This window comes from Ooceraea biroi, chromosome 3, assembly GCF_003672135.1.
Source record: "Ooceraea biroi isolate clonal line C1 chromosome 3, Obir_v5.4, whole genome shotgun sequence".
Classification (NCBI taxonomy): Eukaryota; Metazoa; Arthropoda; class Insecta; order Hymenoptera; family Formicidae; genus Ooceraea; species Ooceraea biroi.
In genome coordinates, this window is record NC_039508.1 from 12,275,258 (window position 1) to 12,300,365 (window position 25,108).

A 25,108-nucleotide genomic window follows, 5' to 3' on the forward strand; every position below is an offset into this window, starting at 1 on the left:
AGAGAACGGACGGATGACGAAGGAAGGTGCGGCCCGCGAGAAGGAATGCGCCCGAGAAGGGGTGCACGCGCATTATTCATGGATTACCTCACTTGTCTCGGTTACAATCCTCCCAAAGCCTCCATTAGAATAATTGCTTCTTCATCTTCGCGCTTACGCAGCTGCTACCGCCTACCATTTCTCGATCCTTCTTCTTTTCAGAGAGAAAGAGAGAGAAGATAGAAAGGAGCATCTACAGACTTCAGCATCCCTCGTTTTCATTTAGCACTCGCAATGTGTCGCCACGTATCGCTTTCGTACGTATGCATCAAGTTTTCTTTCATTGTCCATGAGGTTGTTTTTGCCTCGGCGAAAAGAACTGTGTATAGTTCGAAGATCGTCTTGGAAAAATAGATATCGAATATAAACGTTTTATCAGTCCTCTAAGCAAGTAACAATATAATCGAATAATATCGAGTTAATACAGTTTGGCTCAAACTAAATAAATTATTCTGAAGATAAAGAAATTTTGCATTCTGTCTCGGATTAATATTATCTGATAACATACATATTCTGCAATTTCTTATATTAAGGGGGGAGCCTGCTTTAGAACGTTGAAAATAAGGTATAATTTTATGAATTGTTTTTGGAGAAACTATACAGCGGATCATTATAAAACTTTGATGCATTTATTAGTACATGTTTAAAGATAAAAAAAATTACTTTTTTATTTGAATATATCGCCTGTAGAGGTCGTCCTGGAGGCATCTTAGTGCAGCCGGCATTGTAAATTCGTGAGCATTCTCCTGACTCCAAATTTCATCCAAACTGAAAAATTGAAATATTTTCTTGTTATTTATGAATTCCCATCATCGATGAACCTTTAATATTCATAAAAACATTAAGTTAAACAATTAGTTTTGCATGAAAAAGTTCAAAAACTTTGCCTAAAAATCGTACTTTTGTGTTCTAAGCTCCACCATTTTGGCACTTTTCAACTTTTTTCTTCTCTCTTTGGTTCATCGACGATGGGCATTCATAAATAACGAGAACATATTTCAATTTTTCAGTTTAGACGAAATTTGGAGGCAGGAGAATGCTCACCAATTTGCAATGCCGGCGACGCGGCTGCATTAAAATTTCTCCAGAACGATCTCTACAAGCGATATATTCAAATCAAAAAATAATTTTTTTTATCTTTAAACATGTACTAATAAATGCATCAAAGTTTTATAATGATCCGCTGTATAGTTTTTCTAAAAACAATTCGTAAAATATACCTTATTTTCAGCGTTCTAAAGCAGGCTCCCCCCTTAATATTACCACAAATTTATGCTATTTTAATATTTTATTTGTGTAACTGGAGCGGAAAATTATATTGATACAGCAAACACATATTTCTACTTGTTCTGTATTTTCTTGAAAATAAATCAAATTACGATCTGTTAGATTTTTGTACTTCGCGATGCTCGGTTGCATTTTGGTTTGCACGCAAATTCCGTGGCGGCATAAAGAAGAAACTGCAATATACATCTCACTTGCGGAAGCACAAGTGGCAGACCATTAGCCAGGGAGGAAGTCTTTTAAGAACAAGGAAGAGAGTGCCGAGCGATCCCTTGAAGTTCAAGAAGTGCGAGCGAGAAGTTGCCGCCCGACTAGTCTAGTGGAGAACTTCGCGTTCGTCGTCGAATAATCACGCCGACTATTCACGACACCGCCTTTTAACCCTTTCGCCACAAGCGACGACTATAGTCGGCGTCTGTCAAGTGCTCGGTCAACTACAACTGCGCGAGAAGTAATCGACGAGAGTTTGCTTTCAAACGGTATGAATGTCAGCATTTATTAATTCTTTCTTTTACCATCCGGAATTTTGAATTATTTTCATATCTTGGAGAAAATACGGAAGATAAATGAAGCAAGAAGTTAGAAAGTAAATTCTTTCTTATAAATTTGTTATTTGCGGGAAGATTAAGTTCCGTCCACTCTTTGAAGCACAATAATGAATATAAATTTTGTCGACTCAAGACAATATAAGTTCTTTACGATATAATTACATAAAAAAAGTACCTTAATTGTTCACATGTGCGTGCGTTTGTGCACAAAGTATCCGCGCAAGATACGCGACGATCTACTTTATATCGCCGTGACAAAAGTACTTCGCAATAACGCACAACCGCAAGTCGCGGCGAACATCTAACACCCGCGCCAACTGCGGCACGCAAGAAGGAACGATTAATGCCCCTCAAATTAATTACACTGCCGCGCGGAGGGGGACGGCAAGTAGACCCACGGCGACGAGGCGACTTCGTGCTCGTGGGGGATCGACGATCGGTGTGGAAACGGAGAGAGGACCCAGAGGCGAGTTCAAGGAATCGTCGCACGTACCTTGCACGATGCGAGATGGAACGGTAACGAACGCGGTCCGCCGCGGTAACTAAATATTCGCAGGCAGGCGCGTTGGGACAACGTCGCCGGCGCCGGGGAAAAAAAGGAGGACTCGTTGCCGGTTCCCGGACGCGAAACAGGTCGTCCGTCTCATCCATCCAGCACCCGCCACCCCTCGTCGCGCGTACAGCAGGATCGTCGCCGCTACTGGAGACAATTTATTCTCACGGTCTCGCGCGCAATTTGCTTCCGCCACTCCTCCGCCTCCACCGCTTCCGCCGGCACCGCCAGCACCCCACCGAGTTTGTAACGAGGGTAACAAGAATCATCGAATGAGAGCGCCCACCGTCGCGGCCTGAAATCGCATTTCACGCGACATTTGCCACGCGGCATCATACCCAGTGCGCCGATCTCCGGACTCGCGGATGCGACTCCGCCGGGGGCGGCGGTGGCACGAGGGATGAAATTTATTTAATTCTTCGTTCTCGCGCGTTATCCGGTACATTCGATCCGCGCGCGTGAGAGTCATGCCATCGCGCTCCTGCTCTCGGTAAACAGCCCCGCTGATGAAAATTGAGAATGGTAATACGTGGATACTGGAAACTCAATGGAATTCTGAAAGAACGCATTTGGAGTGCATTTGCGCGGGGACCCACGTCGAATCTTTAATGCAGCCTTGTCGAGGTGTCTAATGATATGAAATTACATGTACACGTGCACACTTGGACGCTATAAATTATTTATAATACATAAAATTGTTTATACAAAGTTCGGTGAGAATTAAGTTATGCGAGATACGGTACACGAATGATTTCGCAGCAACGCATAAATGCATATCTAGTATCAGTATAGACTTTTTGAAAATGTCACCCCGGGCGACCACCACCAGAAGCACTCGTCGCATTATTTGTCGCTAAGTGCACGAAAGCTTTTTTCGAGTGCTTAATACAAGCTCGCGGTTAATAGCGGCGCGTTATTATGCTCGCGGGGACACAAGTGTGTGTCGCAGTTTAAAGTGTCTCTACTTCGGTGGTGCACGAAAAACGCGCTAGCCTAACCCTTTATGGATTCTTTGTGGCGGGCGCGATTACACCGGGTGTCTCCGATTCACCGCACGCACATTTCCGCTTGCGAACAAATGCACGTCTGCGCTTTTTAGAATATGTCTTCTAGATAGCTTCTCCTTAAAGTCATTAAAACTCCATAATTTTTTCAAAATACTATAATGTTCTCAAATAACAAATCAGATTGTATATATCATAATAATGTTAATTTTCTTAATATTTGTTAAAGATTTTTAGATATATAGGCTTTCAAAATAAAACTTTTGAATTTCCACATTTATGAAACTTTGGATTTTATTAAATTCATAGTTTATACTTATATATTTATATATTATTATTACTTATTAAAATGTAGACATACTTATAGATATTTTTATACTTGTATGGTATTTATCGTACGTTGCTTCAATTGTCGAACCAACTTTTTAAAGAATTTCAATTATTTATTACGTGGAATTTATATATTGGAGAAAACGTTTGATCAGAGACACCGTGTATGCCAGTCGCCTCTATGGCCACGTACGCGTTCGTATTCATGCATCCCCATCCCCTTCTCCCGAAAACTCATGAAAAGGAGTATATGAGGTTCTATATGGAATATAGTATATATTCGGGCGTCTCATCTATGGCAGTAACCAACCAGAACCGACCGTAACTCTCACGGTGATGGTTGCATAAAACAAATTATTTCGCAACAATCGGAGATGCCATAAAGAAACCCTATCACAAGCAATCTAAAGATTTCAGTAAAATATTACTCACCGAGTCGCGCTCGCGCAATAATGTATACCCAAACTATCCTGCCTCGTTCCTTCGAAAATTCGCGTTGCACCTGAAAATCATTTGTGTTTAGTTAATTTTTTAAGTATAAATAACTTTATTTGTACGTATAAATATATTAAAGATACACTCAGAGCGCGCCGTTTTGCAAACGTACCTCGTTCACGAATGTAATCATTTTTTAACACAATTTTCTTCCTTCTTTCTCACGAAAAGTGGGAACGTAAACGAATATCGCGAAGATCTTTCTACACCGCACGCGATGTGTTAATTAACAAAGAAAAATATGAAAAAGAAGCAAAGTGCGTCGAACGCACTTTCAGTTTCGTACTTTGCGTTTGAGCAATATGGCGCCTGGAATTAAGGGGGGAGCCTGCTTTAGAACGTTGAAAATAAGGTATAATTTTACGAATTGTTTTTGGAGAAACTATACAGCGGATCATTATAAAACTTTGATGCATTTATTAGTACATGTTTAAAGATAAAAAAATTATTTTTTTATTTGAATATATCGCCTGTAGAGGTCGTCCTGGAGGCATCTTAGTGCAGCCGGCATTGCAAATTGGTGAGCATTCTCCTGCCTCCAAATTTCATCCAAACTGAAAAATTGAAATATTTTCTCGTTATTTATGAATTCCCATCGTCGATGAACCTTTAATATTCATAAAAACATTAAGTTAAACAATTATTTTTGCATGAAAAAGTTCAAAAACTTTGCCTAAAAATCGTACTTTTGTGTTCTAAGCTCCACCATTTTGGCACTTTTCAACTTTTTTCTTCTCTCTTTGGTTCATCGACGATGGGAATTCATAAATAACGAGAACATAGTTCAATTTTTCAGTTTAGACGAAATTTGGAGGCAGGAGAATGCTCACCAATTTGCAATGCCGGCGACGCGGCTGCACTTAGATTTCTCCAGGACGACCTCTACAAGCGATATATTCAAATCAAAAAATAATTTTTTTTATCTTTAAACATGTACTAATAAATGCATAAAAGTTTTATAATGATCCGCTGTATAGTTTCTCCAAAAACAATTCGTAAAATATACCTTATTTTCAGCGTTCTAAAGCAGGCTCCCCCCTTAACGTAGGTAGCCAACTTTAGTACGCCTGGCGACCTCTCGTAGGATTTGATAGCATTACCGATACCATATTGCATTACTATTAGATGCTTACGAATATCGAATTATCATGAATTACCGTATACGAATAACGATAAAGATCGATCCTGATATCGGAAATAATATTGCAATAATATACCCAGGCAGCACATGTTAGCCTAATATATGTTTCTTAGACGTATCTAATGTCTAAGAAACATAAAGTACCATTTAAGAAACGGTTTAAATAGAAACCGTTTTTAGACCTAAATTTTAAAAACGTATTTTTCACGTTTCCACAGAAACGAAAAATGTGTTTTATTAAATTGATTTGAAATTATATAATTAATATAGAAAAAATAGTAATTTCTACTTACTTTGCGAGTATTAATTATTTTTGCATCATACGTTTCAATGTACTCGATTATGGAACAAGAGACAAAAATCAACACAAGTGTGTGATTCCCACCTCTGATTCACCAAGCGACCGATAGATGGCCAGGCCAGACGTGACGTTCTCGCAAGTAACATTTGTGTTATCACCTTATAAATAACCATCCGGAAAACCGATCCAATACTCTTTTCTTCTTCTTTTCTTTTGAAACTTTTGAGATCACTGTTACTTGAAGTGATATTTCAAAAGAGTGAGATTCCACTACACGAAATTTAGAGAGTAATTCATAAAATATAAAAATCTAGTTTTTTACAAAAATGTGACTTAACTCCGTCTATCTTTGAGGCACTGATATATAGAATTGATAAATATTTTTCTGATGGTTTCTGAAACGTTTTTTTCCCGAAAAAGAAACGTTTCTCCTAACGTTTTTTCGTTAGACATTTTTCTCCTAAATAAACGTTTCAATAAAATGGTTATGAAACGTTACGGCAAAACGTTTATGAAACGGTTTTGAAACCAATGTGTGCTGCCTGGGATCAAAATATGCAGTAAATATCGAACTAAACGTAAATTCCATTTCGCGATTACATCGATGCAATATCATTCTACCTTGTTTATTAAATATCAAACAAAGATAAAATGGCGCTCACGTCGACGCAGTCATCAAATATAAAAACTCAAACCTAACTTTAATACGTACATACTTGATAATAATTATTTAATTGCATTTTCACTGTATTTCGATGAAGAAACAATAACGGAATCGATAAAGAGAATTTTTCGATCGACAATAACCGCACTACCGGCCCGTTACACACGTAATAACAATTATACGCGATGTTTACTGCGAGCCAAGCGTGTGGTGGATTATATAAGACCATTCGTACTTATTCCTCATACGCAAGATTCACTTTCAGACGATACTAATTGCACAAAATGCACAGCGATTCGAACGCAACTCTACAACCGTCGTGTCGCCAATTTACGACTACCAATTTCAAATTTATCGAAGCGCGATATTGAGTTTCTCGAAATATCGAGACGGTCGGAACCAATCGCAGCGCTCGGGTCATTCGGTTGCAAATGTCACTAGACTAAAGGCCGCCACACATAGAAAAACTTTACAATGGCTGCTTATGTTCTCGACTGTGATTGATCAATTTCTTACGGCTTGAGGACCTATTTGAGACCCGGCTATACTATACTGATCGTACGTTGCGTTACCACGTGCTCGTAAGAAAAGCGTCATGGTGTCTGCAGTCCGTGAAGTCAATGGAGCTAGAGAAAATTGTCGTCTGCCATAACATAACCTTCTCGAGTTCTTCGATACGGTAATAATCAAGTAAAACGAATATAACTTTGTTCAGTGACTGCTACACTCAGGTATTTAATTGATCCTTACGATGTATTTTATATAAATGAGAGAACTGAAATCTCATATAAATATGAGAGTATAGTTTGTGTTTATTTATCGTAATCGTAAATGCGACATGATTCGAATAACGAGTTGCTTTGCAAATCTAATTGCACTTTTTATTTCCATTTTATTCTTTATTTCTTCCTTTTATTTTATAAGAAAGATAACGGTAATAAAGGTAAAAAGGTAAATCAATTCCTGCTCTGTCTGCCTTACAGAGCGTTTCACGATGTCGGAGATTACAAGCGAAACAGCGCCAGCTGAAACGGAAACGAATGCTGAAGATCCGAACGCTGTTTCAGAAGAGGACAAAACATACTTAACACAGTATGTGCGGGAAACGGAGCAAAGACTTGCAACAAAGGAAGAGATCCGTGCGGCTAATCTGAATCCTACAAGACCGCCAGATACATCATTCAGTAAGCTCGATTCAAGCCTCAAGCGGAATACTACTTTTGTCAAGAAACTAAAGAATTTTAGCATGACTCAACTCGACACTGTGCTGAAAGACATGACGAACTTGAACCTGACCAAATACATAAGCGAAGTTGCTACGGCTCTGGTGGACGCCAAAATAAAGATGACCGACGTTGCACCCGCCATCAGAGTGTGCAGCTTCCTCCACCAGACGTACGCCGAGTTCTCTACTCATTTCTTCGAAAACTGGCAAAGAATACTGTCACTGAAGATCGGCGACAAAATTGCGAATCCCAGCAAGCTGAGAGTAGATCTTCGATTCTACGCGGAGCTAGTGAATGCTGGAATATTCACGCACAAGCAAGGTCTACCGCTGCTGGGCTCTGTGCTGACGGTATTGATCAATATGGACAAGGAGGATCACAATAATGTCAGCATAATATTGAGCTTCTGCCGGCACTGCGGCGAGGATTATGCTGGCCTAATTCCTAAGAAGGTACGAGAGCTGTCCGAGAAATTGAACGTCTCGATTCCTAGGAGCAAACTGCTATCGCCAGACAAGCAGCAAAATGTCAAACTGCTATTGCGAGATTACTACAACTCCCTGTGCAAGCATCTACTGAAGGAGCATAAGGAGCTGCAGGCGTTCGAGAAGCAGAATCGCAAGATACTGCAGACCAGAGGCGAATTGAGTTCGGAGAGGAAGGAGAAGCTGGAGGCTCTGCAAGTGTCTTACGATCGTTTGCTAACCAGCGTGCAAAGTTTCTCCGAGACGCTGGATGAACCGATGCCTGAGCTTCCAGTAGACAGCGAGATGAAGACGGAAGCAGAGGAGACGCTAAAAATGATCAACGAGGGTGAGGATAGCAGTATGCTGGAGGATATGTGGGGTGATGAGGAAACGAAACGCTTTTACGAGTCGCTGCCGAATTTGACGGTCTTCCTACCAGGATCATACCAGGTTCCCTCGAAGGAAACCTCAAAGGACACAGCGAAGGCAGACGCGCCGATAACCGAAGATGCTCTAGACGAGGAGATAGTGTTCGACGAGCTAGAGGAGACCGAGAAGCCCGAGGAGCCGCCGGAAATAGAGGTGGAGGAGCCACAAGTATCCAGTACGAGCAATAAAATACTACTCGACGCCTTCTTGGCGCATCTGCCGAATTGCGTGAATCGCGAATTGATCGACAACGCTGCGGTGAACTTCCTGCTGAATCTCAATACGAAGCACAACAAGAAGAAGCTGGTGAAGGCTCTCTTCGGAGTCTCCAGGATCCGCCAGGATCTACTGCCGTTTTATTCCCGCCTAGCGGCTATCCTCTATCCGGTGATGCCCGAAATCGGCAATGACTTGTGCCAGATGTTGAAACAAGATTTCAAATATCACGTGCGCAAGAAGGATCAGATCAACATCGAGTCGAAGATCAAGGTAGTCCGTTACATCGGCGAGCTCGTCAAATTCAAGCTCTACTCCAAGATAGAGGCGTTGTATTGCCTTAAGGTGCTGCTACACGACTTTACGCATCATCACATCGAGATGGCGTGCAACCTGCTAGAGATTTGCGGTCGATATCTCTTCTGCTCACCGGACTCGCATCAAAGAACTAAAGTTTATTTGGAACAGATGATGCGCAAAAAGGCGGTCACAGCACTTGATTCGCGCTACGTCACGATCATCGAGAACGCGTACTATTACGTAAACCCGCCCGAATCGACCGGTGGCATCACGAAGAAGGATAGACCACCCGTGCACGAATTCATAAGAAAATTGCTCTACCAGGACCTCTCCAAGACGAATACGGACAAGGTGCTCAAGTGGATGCGTAAACTAGATTGGGAGGATGAGAGCGTGTCGTCCTACGCGATAAAATGTCTCACTGCCGCCTACAACGTCAAGTACCCTAATATTCGTTGCGTCGGTAGCTTATTAGCCGGCCTGGTGGCCCATTACGAAACCATAGGGCCTCAAGTAGTCGACGGGGTGCTCGAAGATATACGTTTATGCATGGAGATTAATCTGCCCAAGTTCAATCAGCGACGCATCGCCATGGTCAAGTACCTGGGCGAACTGTACAACTACCGGATGGTCGAAAGTAGCGACATCTTTCGTACCTTGTACCTGCTCATCACCTTCGGCGTGAGCGTGGACCACTCCTCGCCGAGCATCCTAGATCCATCCGATCATCTCTTCCGCATTCGTCTGGTGTGCACACTGCTGGAGACCTGCGGACAGTACTTCAGCGGCGGTTCCAGTAAGAAAAAGCTCGACTACTTCCTCGTTTTCTTTCAGAATTACTTTTGGTTCAAGTACACGGATCCAGTCTGGACGGCAGAGAATCCGTTTCCCGTCGGCGTGGATTACATGTACCGTGATACGTTAACGATGCTGCGGCCGAAAATGCAGCTGTTCCAGAGCTACAAAGAGGCGCAGTGCGCCGTAGAGGAGCTGCGTAACACTCTCTACCCAACCCTGGGTAACCCTCCCGTTGACGATGCTCCTGCCGAAGGCGAGAACGATATGGGCGTAATCATGGAGGCCGATGAGGAATCAGCGATGGCTGGAAATGGTAGCGGCGACGCAAAGGGCATAGCCGAGTTACACTTCGAGGAATCGGAGGATTACTCGGAGGCACAATCCGAGGAGGAATGGACCGCCGATGCAGAACGAGACGGCACTCAGGAGAATACCCAAGGCGATCAGAGTTTGTCGGCGGAAGGCGGTACCGAGGGTGTGATCATGGACGTGACCGAGGAATTGAGCGCCGCTTTACCTGCTGGACCACGACGCGTGAATTGTCCGGAGGACGACGACTTTCTCTCAGCGCTGGACAAGATGGTATCGGACAATATACAGGACCGCATGCGGGATTCGGTGAAGCCACAGCAGGTTGACATCTCCGTACCGTTACATGTGAAGAGCACGAAAAAGACATACGAGCAGCTTCAGGAAAGACCGACCGACAACAGCACGGTGGACTTTGTGCTAATGCTGAGAAAGGGCAACAAGCAGCAATACAAGAATTTGGCAGTGCCGGTGTCGTCCGAGTTGGCCATGAATCTCAGGAATCGCGAACAGGAGCAAAAGGAAGAGAAGGAGCGCGTGAAGAGACTGACTCTGAACATCACTGAGAGGCAAGAAGAGGAGGATTACCAAGAAACCATGAACCAGAGTACCAGACCGGTTACTGTGAATCTAAACAGAGAAAGACGACAGAAGTATAATCATCCCAAAGGAGCGCCAGATGCCGATCTCATTTTCGGACCGAAAAAAATTCGATAAATTTATAATCGGACGGTGTTGTGTTATGTTTTATCGATGATGTATCTGTGAAGTGCGAACTTATATTGAATTATAATTATAATCAGTTAATCATAATTATAATTAGTTAGTTATCACCTTTTACTTTTTACTCTTTACATCTAGTATCTAGTTCGAGACCGAACAACATCGTGTTTTGAAGATACGTGTATTATATGTACAAATAACGTGTTGGTACGTTTATTAACGAATCAGAGGCCGTGTGGCTGGTATAAGTACTCTCATTAAGTTAGGATAACTAATTTCGAACGTATAAAATTTATTATTTCTCTGGTCGAAATATGAGAAAAATAATAATAAAAAAAAAGAAATTTATCAATACGGACAGCTGTTGCAACGCACTGCCGATTTTTAAATACGCATTAGCGCAGGATTTATTGTACCATGCAAATGCACTTGTAATGCAATTGCAAACATGCGTTGTATGTCATTTATCATATATTATGCTATACATAGTATATCATATATGATCAATGATAGTAAGTTCCGTGTGATGCGAGTGTTATTACCAGAAATTTTTATGGACTTGTAAGTTATAACTTTACGTTTTTCAACTAAAGTTATGTTGTGATAATATATATGATCGATATACTTCTATATGATACTTTTAACACTATTACTATTACTATTAGTTTGGAGACAAAAATATTCTTTTCTCTTCCCTTTAGAGGGAAGTTCACTTGCTCGCGATACAAGTAAAATTCGCAGACTGTACTGAACTTTTTATTGGGAAAACGAAGTGAATAAAATGATTCTACAATGATGTATACAATTATTTATTTTTATCTAAGAAATTATCGTCATGTACAAAATGAATATAAATAAACGTTTAGGTGCTTTAACGTTTGATACAGCTCCGCGTAATAAGTTTTGCAATAACGACGCCATGTATGTATATATACATATACATATACATACATATATATATATATATATATATATATCTACCGAAATACATATATATGAAATCGATAAACGTATAAATTAACACTAAATGCACGGCTGCGCTCAATCGTCATTTCTTACGGATCTTCTTCCGCGTCTTCAAACTGACCCGCTTCGATGTCCATTGCTTCGTCCGCGTCTACCGGTGTATGAGTGTTTCCCATTTGATCAGCTAATGAAAAACGAATCATTCATATTCAGCTTCAAGTCAAATTTATATACACGGTTTTATCTTTCACATTACATTTAATGTTGAATAAAATTCGAGCATGTAAAAGAGCTTAATATATAAATTACCTGTCGGCAGAATACAAGGAGCATCACCGGCGCCCACCTCTTCGTCATACTCGCCTTCATAGTCTTCTTCGGCATCCTCATAGATATCCTCTACCATGACAAGTTTTATTAATTAGAATTAATCAGATTAATCAGAAATAATCGCGTCTGATCACTCACCATCTGAAAAACTCTCCTGTGGATCAGGATGTAGTGCTTGACACGCGCTCATCGCCTGAAACATTAAATCTAAGTTATTCGTATTATCCGGAGCAAACTGCATTTCCGTGATTGGAGTGTCATCGTCGTCCTCATTCTCTGAACTGTTCTCAGATGACAATGGTAATGGCATATCTGTACAAAACAAAATATACAAATTTAATTGTGATTAGGCTTGTCACAAGTCGATACTTGCGACTTTATCATAACACAAAGATTGATATATATAAATGATGTACCTGGGAGATCCACTTTGGCGTCAACTATAACATATAAACATTGTCTGGGATGGACCTGTTCATCTCGTGCAATAGCATGCAATGAGATATGAGGATATTCAAGTGAAAATCCCTGTTGTGTGTCGCTGTCAACCCAAGAGAGCAAACTGCCAACGAAAAGAATTGCAATTTAGACTACACAAAGCATCAGGCGCTTATAGATCATTGTAGATTCGGCACTTAAATAACCTCGCTACCTTTCTGTGACGTAGAGCGTACCCTTCCCTACTTCTCTATCGTTGATATATACTGTAGTATTTGGTTCTTCATGGCGTATCCCTTCCTGTGGTGCCAGGAAACTGCTCAGCACTACCATTTTTCAATCTAAAAATGGAAAGCACTTGATCGCCGACTGTACCAACAATCCATCAATATCAGCATAGCTATCATCCTTGCTACAATTATGCCTACATCTACACACAGATACACGCATAGGCACTACAGATACATGCACTGCACTCAACCTCGATACGTCAAATAGAATTTGCACGTACAAAGCTTCTCATCAATATTTCCATATTACTTTATCTTATCGTTTCTCTAGAAATATCTCTGTTCAATGTAATCTAATACCATTCTAATTACACAAAAGGAGCCGAAGGCGGAATCGTTCGAGACCGTGCTCGACATGTACCAGGGAGCGATCGCCCCTTGCTTGCAAGTACCTCGTGCGGAGGCGCAACGCGCAACGTAAACAAGAGCGAAGATCCACGGAATCCGTAAACACACCGGTGCTGCACCGTCCAACGCTCTCTAACCAAAGAGGCGAGTCTATTCGGACCGAAATGCGAAGGCGGGAGACGGACACGAGCGCGATGGGATCCCACGCGATGACCAAACGTCGTGCGTCGTCCGGGAAGTCGCACTACCTGTCGCGAGATCGCAGCTTGTACGACCCCGCTCGCACAAGCACAACTCTCTCGGCTCCTCAGCTGTATCGCCTGAAGTTGCCTGCGTGACACGATGCGACCGCGACCGCGACGTGCGCGTTACGGTGGTATCCCCTCCCCCTTTGCAACCGCCCCTGCTCGTTACTGTGCGAAAAAGAAATATAGAATTTTTTAATTATATATGAAGAGGCAGCTCTTTCTCTTTCTCGTTCATGTGCGAACGTAGCTTTAAACGTTCTTGCGACGTTTACTGGGTAATATTACGCGTCATATAATTGCAGGTAATTGCGGCGCTGTCCTGAGCACAAATAACCGCGTGCTCTGCAAAAAGAAGCGAAAGCTATTTAAAACACCGGAATAGAAAAGAGAAAAGTGGGAGAGAATAGGAAGAGTCGTAGGTTTTGCTTGCGCATTATTTTCTCGACATGCAAGGGTGTTTTGTACGTGGAAAGAACCACCGCAAAAAATGCCCGTTTTTCCGTCCTCGATTTTTCAAATGAATTTTATGACAAATGATAGCTCATGATGAGACATTAATCACAGAAAAATTTTGCGATGAGCATATGATTGGTTTCAGAGATATTCAGAGGGTCAAAGTGGTTACCACCTACTGAGAAAGTATGGCACTATCGACACTGTATAGCATGAATTTTGGTTGACTTTTTTCGAAACGTAGTACCTATGTGTTCTCACCTATGTGTTCTCACATAGGTACTACGTTTCGAAAAAAGTCAACCAAAATTCATGCTATACAGTGTCGATAGTGCCATACTTTCTCAGTAGGTGGTAACCACTTTGACCCTCTGAATATCTCTGAAACCAATCATATGCTCATCGCAAAATTCAAGATGGCGGATATAAAACATAAAAAAATTAATTTCTCCAAAAATTGTTATCAAAGAATTGAGTTGCTGATTACGAATCTGATGTCAGATTTCAAAAATTCAAGATGGCGGATCCAATATGGCGGATATAAAATATAAAAAAATTAATTTCTCAAAAAATTGTTATCTAAGCGGGTTCAGGATCGCAGGCGAGTCGCACGGGAGGCGCGATCCTGAACACGCTTAGATAACAATTTTTGGAGAAATTAATTTTTTTATGTTTTATATCCGCCATCTTGAATTTTTGAAATCTGACATCAGATTCGTAATCAGCGACTCAAAGAACACACAGGTACTACGTTTCGAAAAAAGTCAACCAAAATTCATGCTATACAGTGTCGATAGTGTCATACTTTCTCAGTAGGTGGTAACCACTTTGACCCTCTGAATATCTCTGAAACCAATCATATGCTCATCGCAAAATTTTTCTGTGATTAATGTCTCATCACGAGCTATCATTTGTCATAAAATTCATTTGAAAAATCGAGGACGGAAAAACGGGCATTTTTTGCACTCCTTTTGCGGTGGTTCTTTATTTTGTGTGCATCCGTGTATATAATATTTGCGTATTGCGCAATATACCTGTACATACAGCAAGGCAGAATTTAATATAATCATGAAATTAATACACTGTTATGCAGTGTCACTTAATATTAATACAATACTGAATCATAATATTATACAATTAATATTTATTATTTACTATTAAACATTTATCTATATGTATACAACTCTTTTTGAAACAGAACTTATAAAAAAAATGTTTCCCCATTCGTTGTTAAATTATACTATCTAGAACGAAAACTTTTGTGCAATTTCCTTTTGAATCTTATTATTTAAAAATAATATTCCGATAATTTTATAATACTCTGATTCGTCGTTGAGTCGCACAAAATACTAGCAAACCTTTTTAAAACTAGTTTTCTAGGAAGTTTCAAGAGCGTGGTTTATTTGGCGCTACAAATGCTTCAAAGTATTTTCTATCCTTTTTCTTCTTTCAACTAAAAAGAAGGATAGAAAGAATTTCGAAGCATGTGGACTATATTCTATCACAGATTAATAGACAGATAGCCAAATTTCCGTACTTTGATTATCGACACACTTTGCCCCAGAGCGAGTCCGAACTAAATATATTCGATTTTATCGACAGACTGCTTCTTGAAGCGTGCGTGCTGTCGGTAAGGGGCAAATCACGTCGATAATCAAAGTACGGAAATGCTGATCTGTGATTCTACACATAATTAGTTCCAAAAAATTCCGCTATGAGCCTCCACTGTTTTGACTGCAAATGAGCACATACAAATGAACATAATACGAGTTAACCTAGTAAATTCACGTGTAGTCTTGTTAATTATTATGTATAATTATATGTAACATATCATATTGATATTATCTATTTTACGTCACATATAATTTTGTATGATATACGTACAACTTATAAAAAAATGAGTTTGTTTGTTATAAATAGGTGAGTATAAAATGTTTTTTAAACACCACGAATGTTTCTGCAATATATATTTTTATATTATTAATTCTTTTTAACACGGTATACATGCACGTGTTTGTGCGTGCGTATTTTGTACAGGTATGAAGGGGAAAAATCAGAAGAAGTCGAGAATGAAACAAATCAAATTTCGGAACTGTTGAAGAGAGTAAAAAAGAATAAAAAGCAAGTAACTGCAAGTAACAATAAATCTGAATTGAAAGATGCGGATAAGGACGATTTAAAAGAACCGAAGAAAAAGAAAAGGAAACATCTGCCTGTTGTGGAAGGAACTGATTCATATATTGAGAACAAAGGCGAAAGCAATGAGAAAATCAATGAAGAAAGTACAGAAATTGTTAAATCAAAAAAAAAGAAAAAAAGGAAGAAAGATGTTGAGAGTGGAGATCATCCCGCATTAGAGGAAAATGACGAGTCAGAGAAAAAGGACGAGACGCCAACAAATAAGAAGGAATTACCTCCTCGAGATAATTTCATGGTTTTAGGAGCAAAATCTCAAAAGAAGCAACGTAAGGTTAGAAGAGTGTTGCCCGACTGGCTGGCGAATCCTGAAATTATATCCGCTGATTTGAAGAGTGGACCTTCCGTGGAAGAATTAGATTCAATGCTGGATACTAAATTGATAGAAGCCTTAAGGGCCAACAGCATCACCAAACTATTTCCAGTACAGTTTAACGTAATAAAATGGTTGCACAAATGTAATATGGATAGGAAATTAGGATCGTGGCCGAGAGACACTTGTGTATCTGCTCCTACAGGCAGTGGTAAGTAACAGCAATTGAATGATCATGCGTAATGCTTTAAATTATTGATTTAAATTATTGGTGTTAATACTGAGAAATGTTTTTATAGGCAAGACGCTGGCCTACGTATTACCAATCGTGCAAGAATTACAGTCACGATTGGTGGTCAGAATCCGCTGTCTGGTCGTTCTACCGGTGCAGGAATTAGCTGCACAGGTTTATGACGTGATGGTGACTTACACGTCTCACACAGATTTGAAGGTGGGCTTTCTCTCGGGTGCATCTTCGTTTGAACAGGAACAAAGCAGTGTAATAAGAAAAAGTATGTACTTGTTGCAATTAACATGTTAAATAGTATTCAGGTATGTAAAGATTGAACGAAATTATTTTTAAAGCTGAAAGAGGAGAGTACTTGTCTGCAGTGGATATTGTGATCGCGACACCTGGACGCTTAGTGGATCACATATTAAAGACACCTGGGTTCTCGTTGAATTCTCTGAGGTTTCTCGTCATCGACGAAGCCGACCGGGACACAGAGTGGCTGCAGTATCTGCCTGAGCCTCATTCTCGGGCTCCTCTCTTAACGCTTGGAAATGTGCGGTCAAGGTAAATTTTCTAGCAGGAAATGAAAAGAGAGAATTTTAATAAATATTGAATAAATATTTAAATATTAAGTTTTCTGATATAGATGCAATTCTCAACTTCAGAAATACAATACCGAACTCTTTTTGTTATTTCATTTATGTAAGCTACTCTTATCAATTTATTAATAATGTATTAAATTTTAAACAGCGAAATCGTACCAGCTCAAAAGCTATTGTTCAGCGCAACCTTGTCGCAAGATCCCGAGAAGCTAAGCAGACTAAATCTCTTCCAGCCAATACTGTTCACGACCGTTATGGTGACCGACAAAGACACCGATGTGAATCTGGACGCAATCGCGGGTGGGGACTTTGTTGGACGTTACACGAGCCCGGAAGAACTGACGGAACTCGCAGTGGAATGTGCCGCCGAGTACAAACCAGTCGCTCTGTATCAGCTGTTGACGAGGCACGACATCACCAAGACTCTCGTTTTCACGAATTCCGGAGATACCACGCATAGATTGGCGCTCTTGATGCAATCGCTTTTGTCGGAACAGAATGTCGTGGTCGGTGAATTATCCGCTCAACTTGTACCGAAGCAGCGCAAAAGTGTTCTCGGCAAATTTGCAAGCGGAGAGATACACGTGTAAGTTTTGCACTTTGTCACAGTAAAATAATTTTTTTCAAAGAGACATGCATTTTGCGGAAAAAAAGGAGAGAACACTTCGTTTTAATAGTTTAATTAATCTTGGTTACCTTTTACAGGCTGATAAGCTCGGACGCGTTGGCCAGGGGCCTGGACATCCCGGATGTGCGGTTGGTCATATCGTACGACGTTCCAAAGTACATTAAGGGTTACATTCACAGGGTCGGTAGGACCGCGCGTGCTGGAAAACCGGGCACCGCGGTCTCCATCCTGACCTCGAGTCAGGTCGGGATATTCAAGCGGATGTTAAGCGGCGCGCATAAAACCGTGCCGGACATCGAGCAAACGGAGCTGAATGCCACGGCGGACGCGGTCAGCTATCAAGCGCACGTCGAAAAGTTGAAGGAGATCCTCGAGAAGGAGAAGAGCGAGAGCTTGGAACGAACGAAAGCCATCAAGCGTAAACGTGTGGCAAGTACGACCAGGCAACATAAGGATAAAAAATAATTGTTTTGTAAAGAGAGAAATAAAAAGAAAGGCTGTACATACTCACCGAGATGTGAATTACTTCCTCCAAAAATTGCGATTTTAGTACTAGTTGTACGTTAAGCCGATTTATGCTGCGTAAAGAGGTGCACAAGCGTACCAAGTACAGGAAGCAGATTATAGGGTAACATCGATAATAACATTTTATTGTCTGAAGTTAATAGTATCGTACATCATACTCATTCCCTATTGTAATTTGTTCTATGAGTAGTCGCGATATATCTTGTTTCGAACTCGATACGCTAATTATTCCTCCCATTGTTGTTTTTTTATTCCGTCTCTCGAAGGCAAGGTATTCACATTTTTAATTTACAAAAGACAAACGACGTCGTGTTCATCGAGTGACGATGCAGACACAAGTTATGTACTATATTATTGCTGTGCGTAGCCTCTTTGCTCAAAATTGATCGCGCTAAACTTTTTCCTCCGTTAGATTAAGAACAATGTCGTAAAGATGGTTGATTACAGCTTTCTTCTGGCTCGTACTTTAAAGCCAAATTGAAAGATTTATACGATCTGTCAATTTTCACAGAGGTAGCCACAGCATACAATAAGAATCGCAGTAACGCGCAGTTACAGTTCGATACTGAATTACAAGTTACAACATTCTTCATACAGACTTATATTTTTTTATTTATATTTGCGTTTATATTTTATAGTTTTCGTCACGTTAACATACGATATATAAATTTCAATTTCCGTACAAACAAATTGCACAAATACATTTTCTCTCATACACGGTGCTATTTCCATATGACATTCAGTTACACGATTCGGACTGAAGTTCGGGCACTCTCAAACTTGTAATTCAAACTTTGGGTATGTTCAAAGCCGTTGGGATTGTTAGTGTAATTTCGTTTTAGCGCGACCGCAGTCGGCGAGTTGAATTAAATCATACCGACATTGAAGTAATTGTCCACGTCAATTTCCCGAAAACAAGCTCTACTTAAATCACTCTTCAACGTGTTCACAGATTTTTCTGATTAGCATATCATTAACAATCGCGAACAATCGCGTTACATTTTGCCTTGTCGAAAATTAAGAATTACGCTAATAAATTAAACTAGTTGGCCTCAAGAATTTTCAGATTCTCTCGAGCAGACATTTATGTTACTCTTACAACCGAATCCTTTATCTTTATGTAACTATGAAAAAATAAAAAAGAAAATGTATATAGGCATTATATAATGGCGTAATTAATTTCATATTTACCAAATAACAGAAACACTATTTTTGAAATGAAAGAGTCAACATTTTACTTTTCTTGATTTTGATACCGTCATAATGCGATGTCAAAACAATATAAAAATTCAAAATTATGAACTGTCTGAATCCAAAGTGCTACGATTGAAGCAACAGTACCTGCGATCGCCATTTATTTTTAGAGATAACGAATTACCTTAATGTTTTTATTTCAGATTATGTGTATTCGTAGCCTTAGGCCTTCGCGACTCTCTGTAATACGCTATCAGCTTCGTTACAGATCGGCAATCAAATTGCCGTGATGTATATCATCAGGTATATAGATCAGCAATTTTAATTAAATTTACATTACGAAATAAGGATACATATAGCAATCCATATTTTATACAACATATTTTACACTTGTAAATATTTCGAAAACGTAAAAATAATGATTCTGTAAATCTATGAAACGTACAACTGGCCTAGAATATATGAGAATTTCGAAAAACCGAATACTCTGAAAATTTATTACTAAATAAAACTGACTAGATTCGATCCAAAATTGTTGATCTCTTCCCTGCGATGAAATAAGAGCTGCTGATGTTCACCGAAAGCTCCACAGCTTGACAAAAGCAGCTGCTTTCGTTGTTGAGTGCTAACGAACGAGCAAGAGTCACACTTACATGTAATATATGCATATGTAACTGTACGTGGATACATGTCGTGCGAATGGGGCATGGCTTATTTTTCATACTCATTATATTACACATCGCGAAACCCGGCCGAAACCCGGCCCTTCCCTGTCACATTATTACAAAATCTAGCCTCGTTCGAGGGCACACCGTATCGAACGAATCCTAATCGCTTACCTCGAAAATCCGAACGTCCACACAGCTTGCGTTATTTACACTTACGTACGTAATTTATTAACGTATATAATACGAGCGTATGTACATTAAACGTGGTCCTATGGTGATTCATATGTCTCGTTGCCGTGTATATATGTATTCTTTTCAAACTCAATGTCGATAAATTGGCCACGCGCGCGCGTTCTTGTGTCGGCGTGCTTTACGTTAAGGGAATATCCAGGGTTTCTTGCCTTGAATGGGGCTTTTCATAAATTATGTATATGAAATGTACATTATGTATATATAGCATATATATACAGAGCGTATAAAAATTGCGCGCTTTCCCTCGATTGCGCATATTAAAGAGCGACCTAAGGAAAAGAACGTTCGTTTGTTTTAAAGCAACGTTTAGGGGATAAGAGGGGCTTTTCGCAGATTAGCAGATGTAAGAAGATTTAAAAAAAGATTCATTTTTTAACAATCACGCGCCGCTTGCTTTAAAAAACATTTTGATCTCCTTGCCGAGCGCTCTGCAATTAGAACCACTCTGTAATGAGAAGATGCGCGGTTTTTTACATACCCTGTATATATTTATTACGTGGAGTGCGCCAAGCAGCCTGTGATGCGCTTAAAAACTCGCCGGATTTTCGCGAAGTGCAACCACCCTATCGCTCAGTATACTCGTAACACATTATTTACAGTACAGGATTAATTTTCTTGATATATGTATAACGAGACATCAACGCAAACGAATGAGATAAAAAAATACATTCTGTACATCTAACGGTACGAGAGGTGTGTTCTTGGATGCGTGTATATGTGTAAGTGTGAGTGTGACGTTCTTTTTTATATTAATTTGTTTAAACCTGTATATATATATATATATATATCAAACGCGTAAATATCAGTAGTTAATCGATGAACAACCGGCTGCAATAACGTCACTTATCGATGTACATATGTATATATATATATATATACCTAAATTAATATAGAGCGAGTTTCGTGAAGAGTTTCGCAGCGGGATTTCTCGCGAAAGAAATAACGGGGGAGAGGTATTAAATTACCGGCGTTTTCTAGCGAGCTTTTAAACCGAATGGATCTTCGATCTGACGGGACTTCACTATACCGTATTTATTGTCGTGCCCTCCGCTCTCTGCATACGGACTACCGTACACCGTACAGTCGGCTCATCTAATCGTAAAAGTGCACCGACCGAATTAAGCCGCGCCAATTTGCGATAGTCGAGCGCACATTTTAGCCTGCCGGTGTCCTGCTCGCGACAGATGCTCATGGAAAGATAAAAAAGTATCGTGGAAGACGAAACGGGGCCGCGTAAACGGTTTCGCTAGCGAGAGCTGAGATTACGAGCCTGAGCGAATCTCGGATCAGTCCCACCTTACGTGACCAAATTTTTTGTACTTTATCGATCCTCTATATTTTATATCAATGTTTATTAAATATCCCACGGTAACGATAGAAAATAAAAAAATAGACGATAGATAAAAAAATATATAGTAAAAAAATAAAATTTACAGTTACTACTGTAAATCGAACAATAAATTTTTAGAGGATTTTGGATTTGTTTATGATGAGTTCTTCAACTGATTTCAACGTTAACGTTATGTCGATTCCTGATATATCCAGATGTAAATAAATTCGCCGTCTATGAAAATTGACATAAAATGTAGAATAAAAAAATGTTAAAAGTGAAATTTGTTCGATATTTGCTGAAGCATCAGGTTCGCTCAGGTTCTTTTTGTATTCGTATGATTAAATTGTCAATACGGCAAAATGGACTTCACTTCTTGGCAAAAGAACGTATACCAAATGCTATTGCAAGAGAGATTATTATATATTGTAAAAATTACTTATGACAATATTCCATAGTAAACCCTCGTCGCAACTATCGTTTTGGTATGATGGGATAAAAGGAACAATTTATATCCTGAAATATTTGTCAATTACGATCCATATATTTCAACTCTAAGCGGCAAGAATACGAACATTGATTTGCAAGAACTCTTAACGTCGAAAGTTCGTCAGGAAGTTCGTGCATCGCGTAAATCTTGCATTTCGTCCCTTCTGCGCAACGTCTCTCGTAAAATAATCGATAACTGGAAAATACAATACAACTTGTGCCATTGGAGACGATTAATTCCTCTCGCAAATGACGTTGTCGAAAAAACTTACAATTAGACATGTCATCCTTCGATCTATCGATCCGTCTATTTTTTGCATATTCCCTTTTTTAGCATCAACCAACTTTTACAGTCAACTGACAGCAGTTACAATTTAATAACAACGATCTACGCGAACTCTATGAGTGTCAGCATCGAGAACTCATCTCGTAGTTCCAACTCGATGTTGTCTCCCTTTTCCTTGTTCACGATCGAAGCGCGATGCACGAACTTGTTTGACCTGTATTTTATCTACAGTCCGATTAATCGCCGGTTACGTCTAAACGAGAGACAGAGAGAGAAAAAGAGAGCATCGCGCGTGCCTCTCTTTACCTCACATGTCGACCGAATACCGCACTGACACCATGTCGCACATATTTACAGAGACTACGATTCGAAAGTTTTGCCATTGTCCTTGGTCGCGCCGCAGTGACTACATCCGATCGGATCTAAAAGTATGTCCTCGTTATATCGAATAAGGGGAAGACCTATTTCTCTTTCTCTCTCGTTTTCTTTTTTCAGCATGCAGATTTGTAACCCTCCGCTCGGTTTGACCGACTCTGCTCCCATCACGAGGCTCGAGCCCTCAAACAGTGCTATGGAAACACACTGCTTCAAAGAGGAAAATAAGATATAACAACGTCAATTTATTGTGTAAGCAGATAGTTCGAAATGTAAGAATAATATGATTTGTTAAATGCAACAATAAAATATGAAATGTAATACAACGTAACAAAATCCTTTGTTCTCGTTTTGCATAATTATATTTTCGTGCGTAATTATTGCAATAAAAAAATTCAAAATATCACATCGAGTTGATTTCCTCGTAAAATGGTGCTTTATAAGTACTGTCGCAGGGATCATTTAAATTGTGCGATTCAAATGATTTGGAAGCAGAGCCGGCTTCTCTTCTGTACATCTCATCTCTCTCTCTCTCGGAATTTACTCATCTCTCATATTCATATTTACAATAATCGCCAGAGGGACTGACCTACCCAGATAGGATTGTCGCATACGCACAGTGCGCGTCCCTTTGCGTTACTTTTACGCGAGTAATGAAGATCCACGAGGGGTCTCTAACTAACCCCTTTGTTGGCTTTCCTAAGTTCATTCACACACATACACACACACACACACACACACACACACATTAATCTCTACCCTGAATTAATAATAGCTTCATGCGTAAAAGTGTTCACAGATATCGCGAAATGTTAATTCTCACATCTGCAAACAAGAAATTAAATTTACGTCGATCCAATATAAATCACACTGATCTGAAAATTATCGTTTCTATTTAATACAGATAATATTTTTCATGTTACTATTTTTTTATAACATCAAAATTGTAACATCTAGCGATTCGTGATCTATATTCCTACAAAGATAATAGATTTTTAAAAGAAGCTCAACACGCGAATTTAATGTTTGCCCTGAGATTGTAATTAACGGATGAAAGTCAGCAGATAGAATTTATATAAATGATAGGAGATAATGAAGATAATGACCAACCAGTCGATGTCAGATTCCGTCGGAACTGGGCTTTTCTCCCCTTAAAGAGATTGGTTTTCTACTCTTCAAAGGTATTGGATTTCGCGATCGATACTTAGAACGGAGCGCGTAATTCGAGAAAGCATTTTGACATCGCAAAAAACGTTCAGTTCATCAAATAATAATTAAAGTGGAAGGATCTGCAATATTCGGAGATTTATAATGATTGGTCTCTTTAAATACATTCTGACAAGCTGTGAGGAAAAATTTTGTCCGCGCGAATATATAACGTAGAGATAATCATCTTTTACGATGCAACTCTAACATCAAATGTCAAGAAATATACCCTTTAAAAAGAGACAGATCTCATTTTCTCGATATACACCAAATATATACAATAACCGCCAGCGTACAACTTTTAAAATTAAAAAAATTCAGCAAAAGAGCTTTGATCGATGGACCGAAAAATATTTCATTAGAAAACATTAATTCGTGATATTTCAGTTTTTCTACCTGTGTCTTTCAACATGCCGAGATCTTCTGAACTTATCACGACGTTTAAGATTCTCGACCACCTCGTGGATCTTCAACGCTGTTGCTTTCGCAGCCCTTCGTCCTCGCGATGACCATCTTACAGGGTAGTCGGCAGTAGAAGGAGAAGCAGGATTGCGGACACCGAAGGATGCCTGAAGTTCGCGGTGTTCAGGATGACCCAGGGTGGCGACAAGGAAGGCACGACGAGGGGTCTGTCCGTTCTCTGGCCTTCCTGAAGAGTGCTACCGGCCATGATCTGCGTGGTACCGAGATCGTCGTCGTTGCCAGCGGAATCGGCATCGTCGCCACCCGCGTGCCCTCGCCTACCATTGATGCTGTTCTTCTTCTTGCCCTTTGGTACCAGCTTCTTCCGTGGCCTGAGGTCCGTGTTCTTCGTGAGCGTCGTTGGTGTCGTCTTCGCGGACAGGTGCAGTTCTAAGCATAAAGACATTCGCAGGAATGAAAGTAGCGTAATCATGTAATAACATTGCAATA

General features: G+C 40.0%; 4 protein-coding genes across 6 annotated transcripts in view; 2 read left to right on the forward strand and 2 right to left on the reverse strand.

Moving 5' to 3' along the window:
- The first annotated feature begins 6,813 nt into the window (after positions 1-6,813).
- Positions 6,814-11,621, forward strand: LOC105277044 (regulator of nonsense transcripts 2). Of its 2 annotated transcripts, none has more exons than XM_011335179.3 (2): positions 6,814-7,090; positions 7,343-11,621. In XM_011335179.3, the coding sequence occupies exon 2, from the start codon at positions 7,354-7,356 to the stop codon at positions 10,819-10,821; it is 3,468 nt and encodes a 1,155-aa protein (XP_011333481.2). In that variant the 5' UTR covers positions 6,814-7,090; positions 7,343-7,353; the 3' UTR covers positions 10,822-11,621. The 2 variants fall into 2 exon arrangements, with proteins under 2 accessions (XP_011333481.2, XP_011333482.2); XM_011335180.3 differs by having other exon boundaries at positions 6,814-7,038.
- Position 11,622: 1 nt separating this feature from the next.
- On the reverse strand, positions 11,623-13,568 carry LOC105277045 (methylosome subunit pICln). Its single transcript, XM_020030916.2, has 6 exons — positions 13,244-13,568; positions 12,776-12,902; positions 12,540-12,685; positions 12,262-12,435; positions 12,103-12,192; positions 11,623-11,977 (listed from the first exon to the last, which is right to left on the reverse strand). The coding sequence occupies exons 2-6, from the start codon at positions 12,892-12,894 to the stop codon at positions 11,883-11,885; spliced, it is 624 nt and encodes a 207-aa protein (XP_019886475.1). The 5' UTR covers positions 12,895-12,902; positions 13,244-13,568; the 3' UTR covers positions 11,623-11,882.
- Positions 13,569-15,534: 1,966 nt separating this feature from the next.
- LOC105277048 (probable ATP-dependent RNA helicase Dbp73D) lies at positions 15,535-18,381 on the forward strand. Its single transcript, XM_011335184.3, has 6 exons — positions 15,535-15,820; positions 15,938-16,620; positions 16,709-16,921; positions 16,995-17,205; positions 17,392-17,829; positions 17,949-18,381. Exons 1-6 carry the CDS (start codon positions 15,798-15,800, stop codon positions 18,334-18,336), a joined length of 1,956 nt encoding a protein of 651 aa, XP_011333486.3. The 5' UTR covers positions 15,535-15,797; the 3' UTR covers positions 18,337-18,381.
- A 269-nt stretch (positions 18,382-18,650) lies between these two features.
- LOC105277046 (lachesin) overlaps positions 18,651-25,108 on the reverse strand; it is a 137,229-nt gene continuing 130,771 nt past the window's right edge. For both annotated transcript variants that reach the window (XM_011335183.3, XM_026968704.1), the window contains one exon: positions 18,651-25,048. In XM_011335183.3, coding sequence (XP_011333485.1) covers positions 24,711-25,048 — 338 coding nt within the window. In that variant the 3' untranslated portion in view covers positions 18,651-24,710. The remainder of the gene's footprint in view (positions 25,049-25,108) is intronic.

What these genes read in the sequence shown, in the direction of transcription:
- LOC105277044 (XM_011335179.3), top strand. Translation starts at nt 7,354, where the DNA reads ATGTCGGAGATTACAAGCGAAACAGCGCCAGCTGAAACGGAAACGAAT.
- LOC105277045 (XM_020030916.2), bottom strand. Translation starts at nt 12,894, where the DNA reads ATGGTAGTGCTGAGCAGTTTCCTGGCACCACAGGAAGGGATACGCCAT. An exon ending in CGCCAAAGTGGATCTCCCAG is followed by an intron (nt 12,436 to 12,539) that starts GTACATCATTTA and finishes TGTTTTGTACAG; the next exon opens with ATATGCCATTACCATTGTCA. An exon ending in ACAGGAGAGTTTTTCAGATG is followed by an intron (nt 12,193 to 12,261) that starts GTGAGTGATCAG and finishes TTGTCATGGTAG; the next exon opens with AGGATATCTATGAGGATGCC.
- LOC105277048 (XM_011335184.3), top strand. Translation starts at nt 15,798, where the DNA reads ATGAGTTTGTTTGTTATAAATAG. An exon ending in AGTTTGTTTGTTATAAATAG is followed by an intron (nt 15,821 to 15,937) that starts GTGAGTATAAAA and finishes TATTTTGTACAG; the next exon opens with GTATGAAGGGGAAAAATCAG. An exon ending in ATCTGCTCCTACAGGCAGTG is followed by an intron (nt 16,621 to 16,708) that starts GTAAGTAACAGC and finishes ATGTTTTTATAG; the next exon opens with GCAAGACGCTGGCCTACGTA.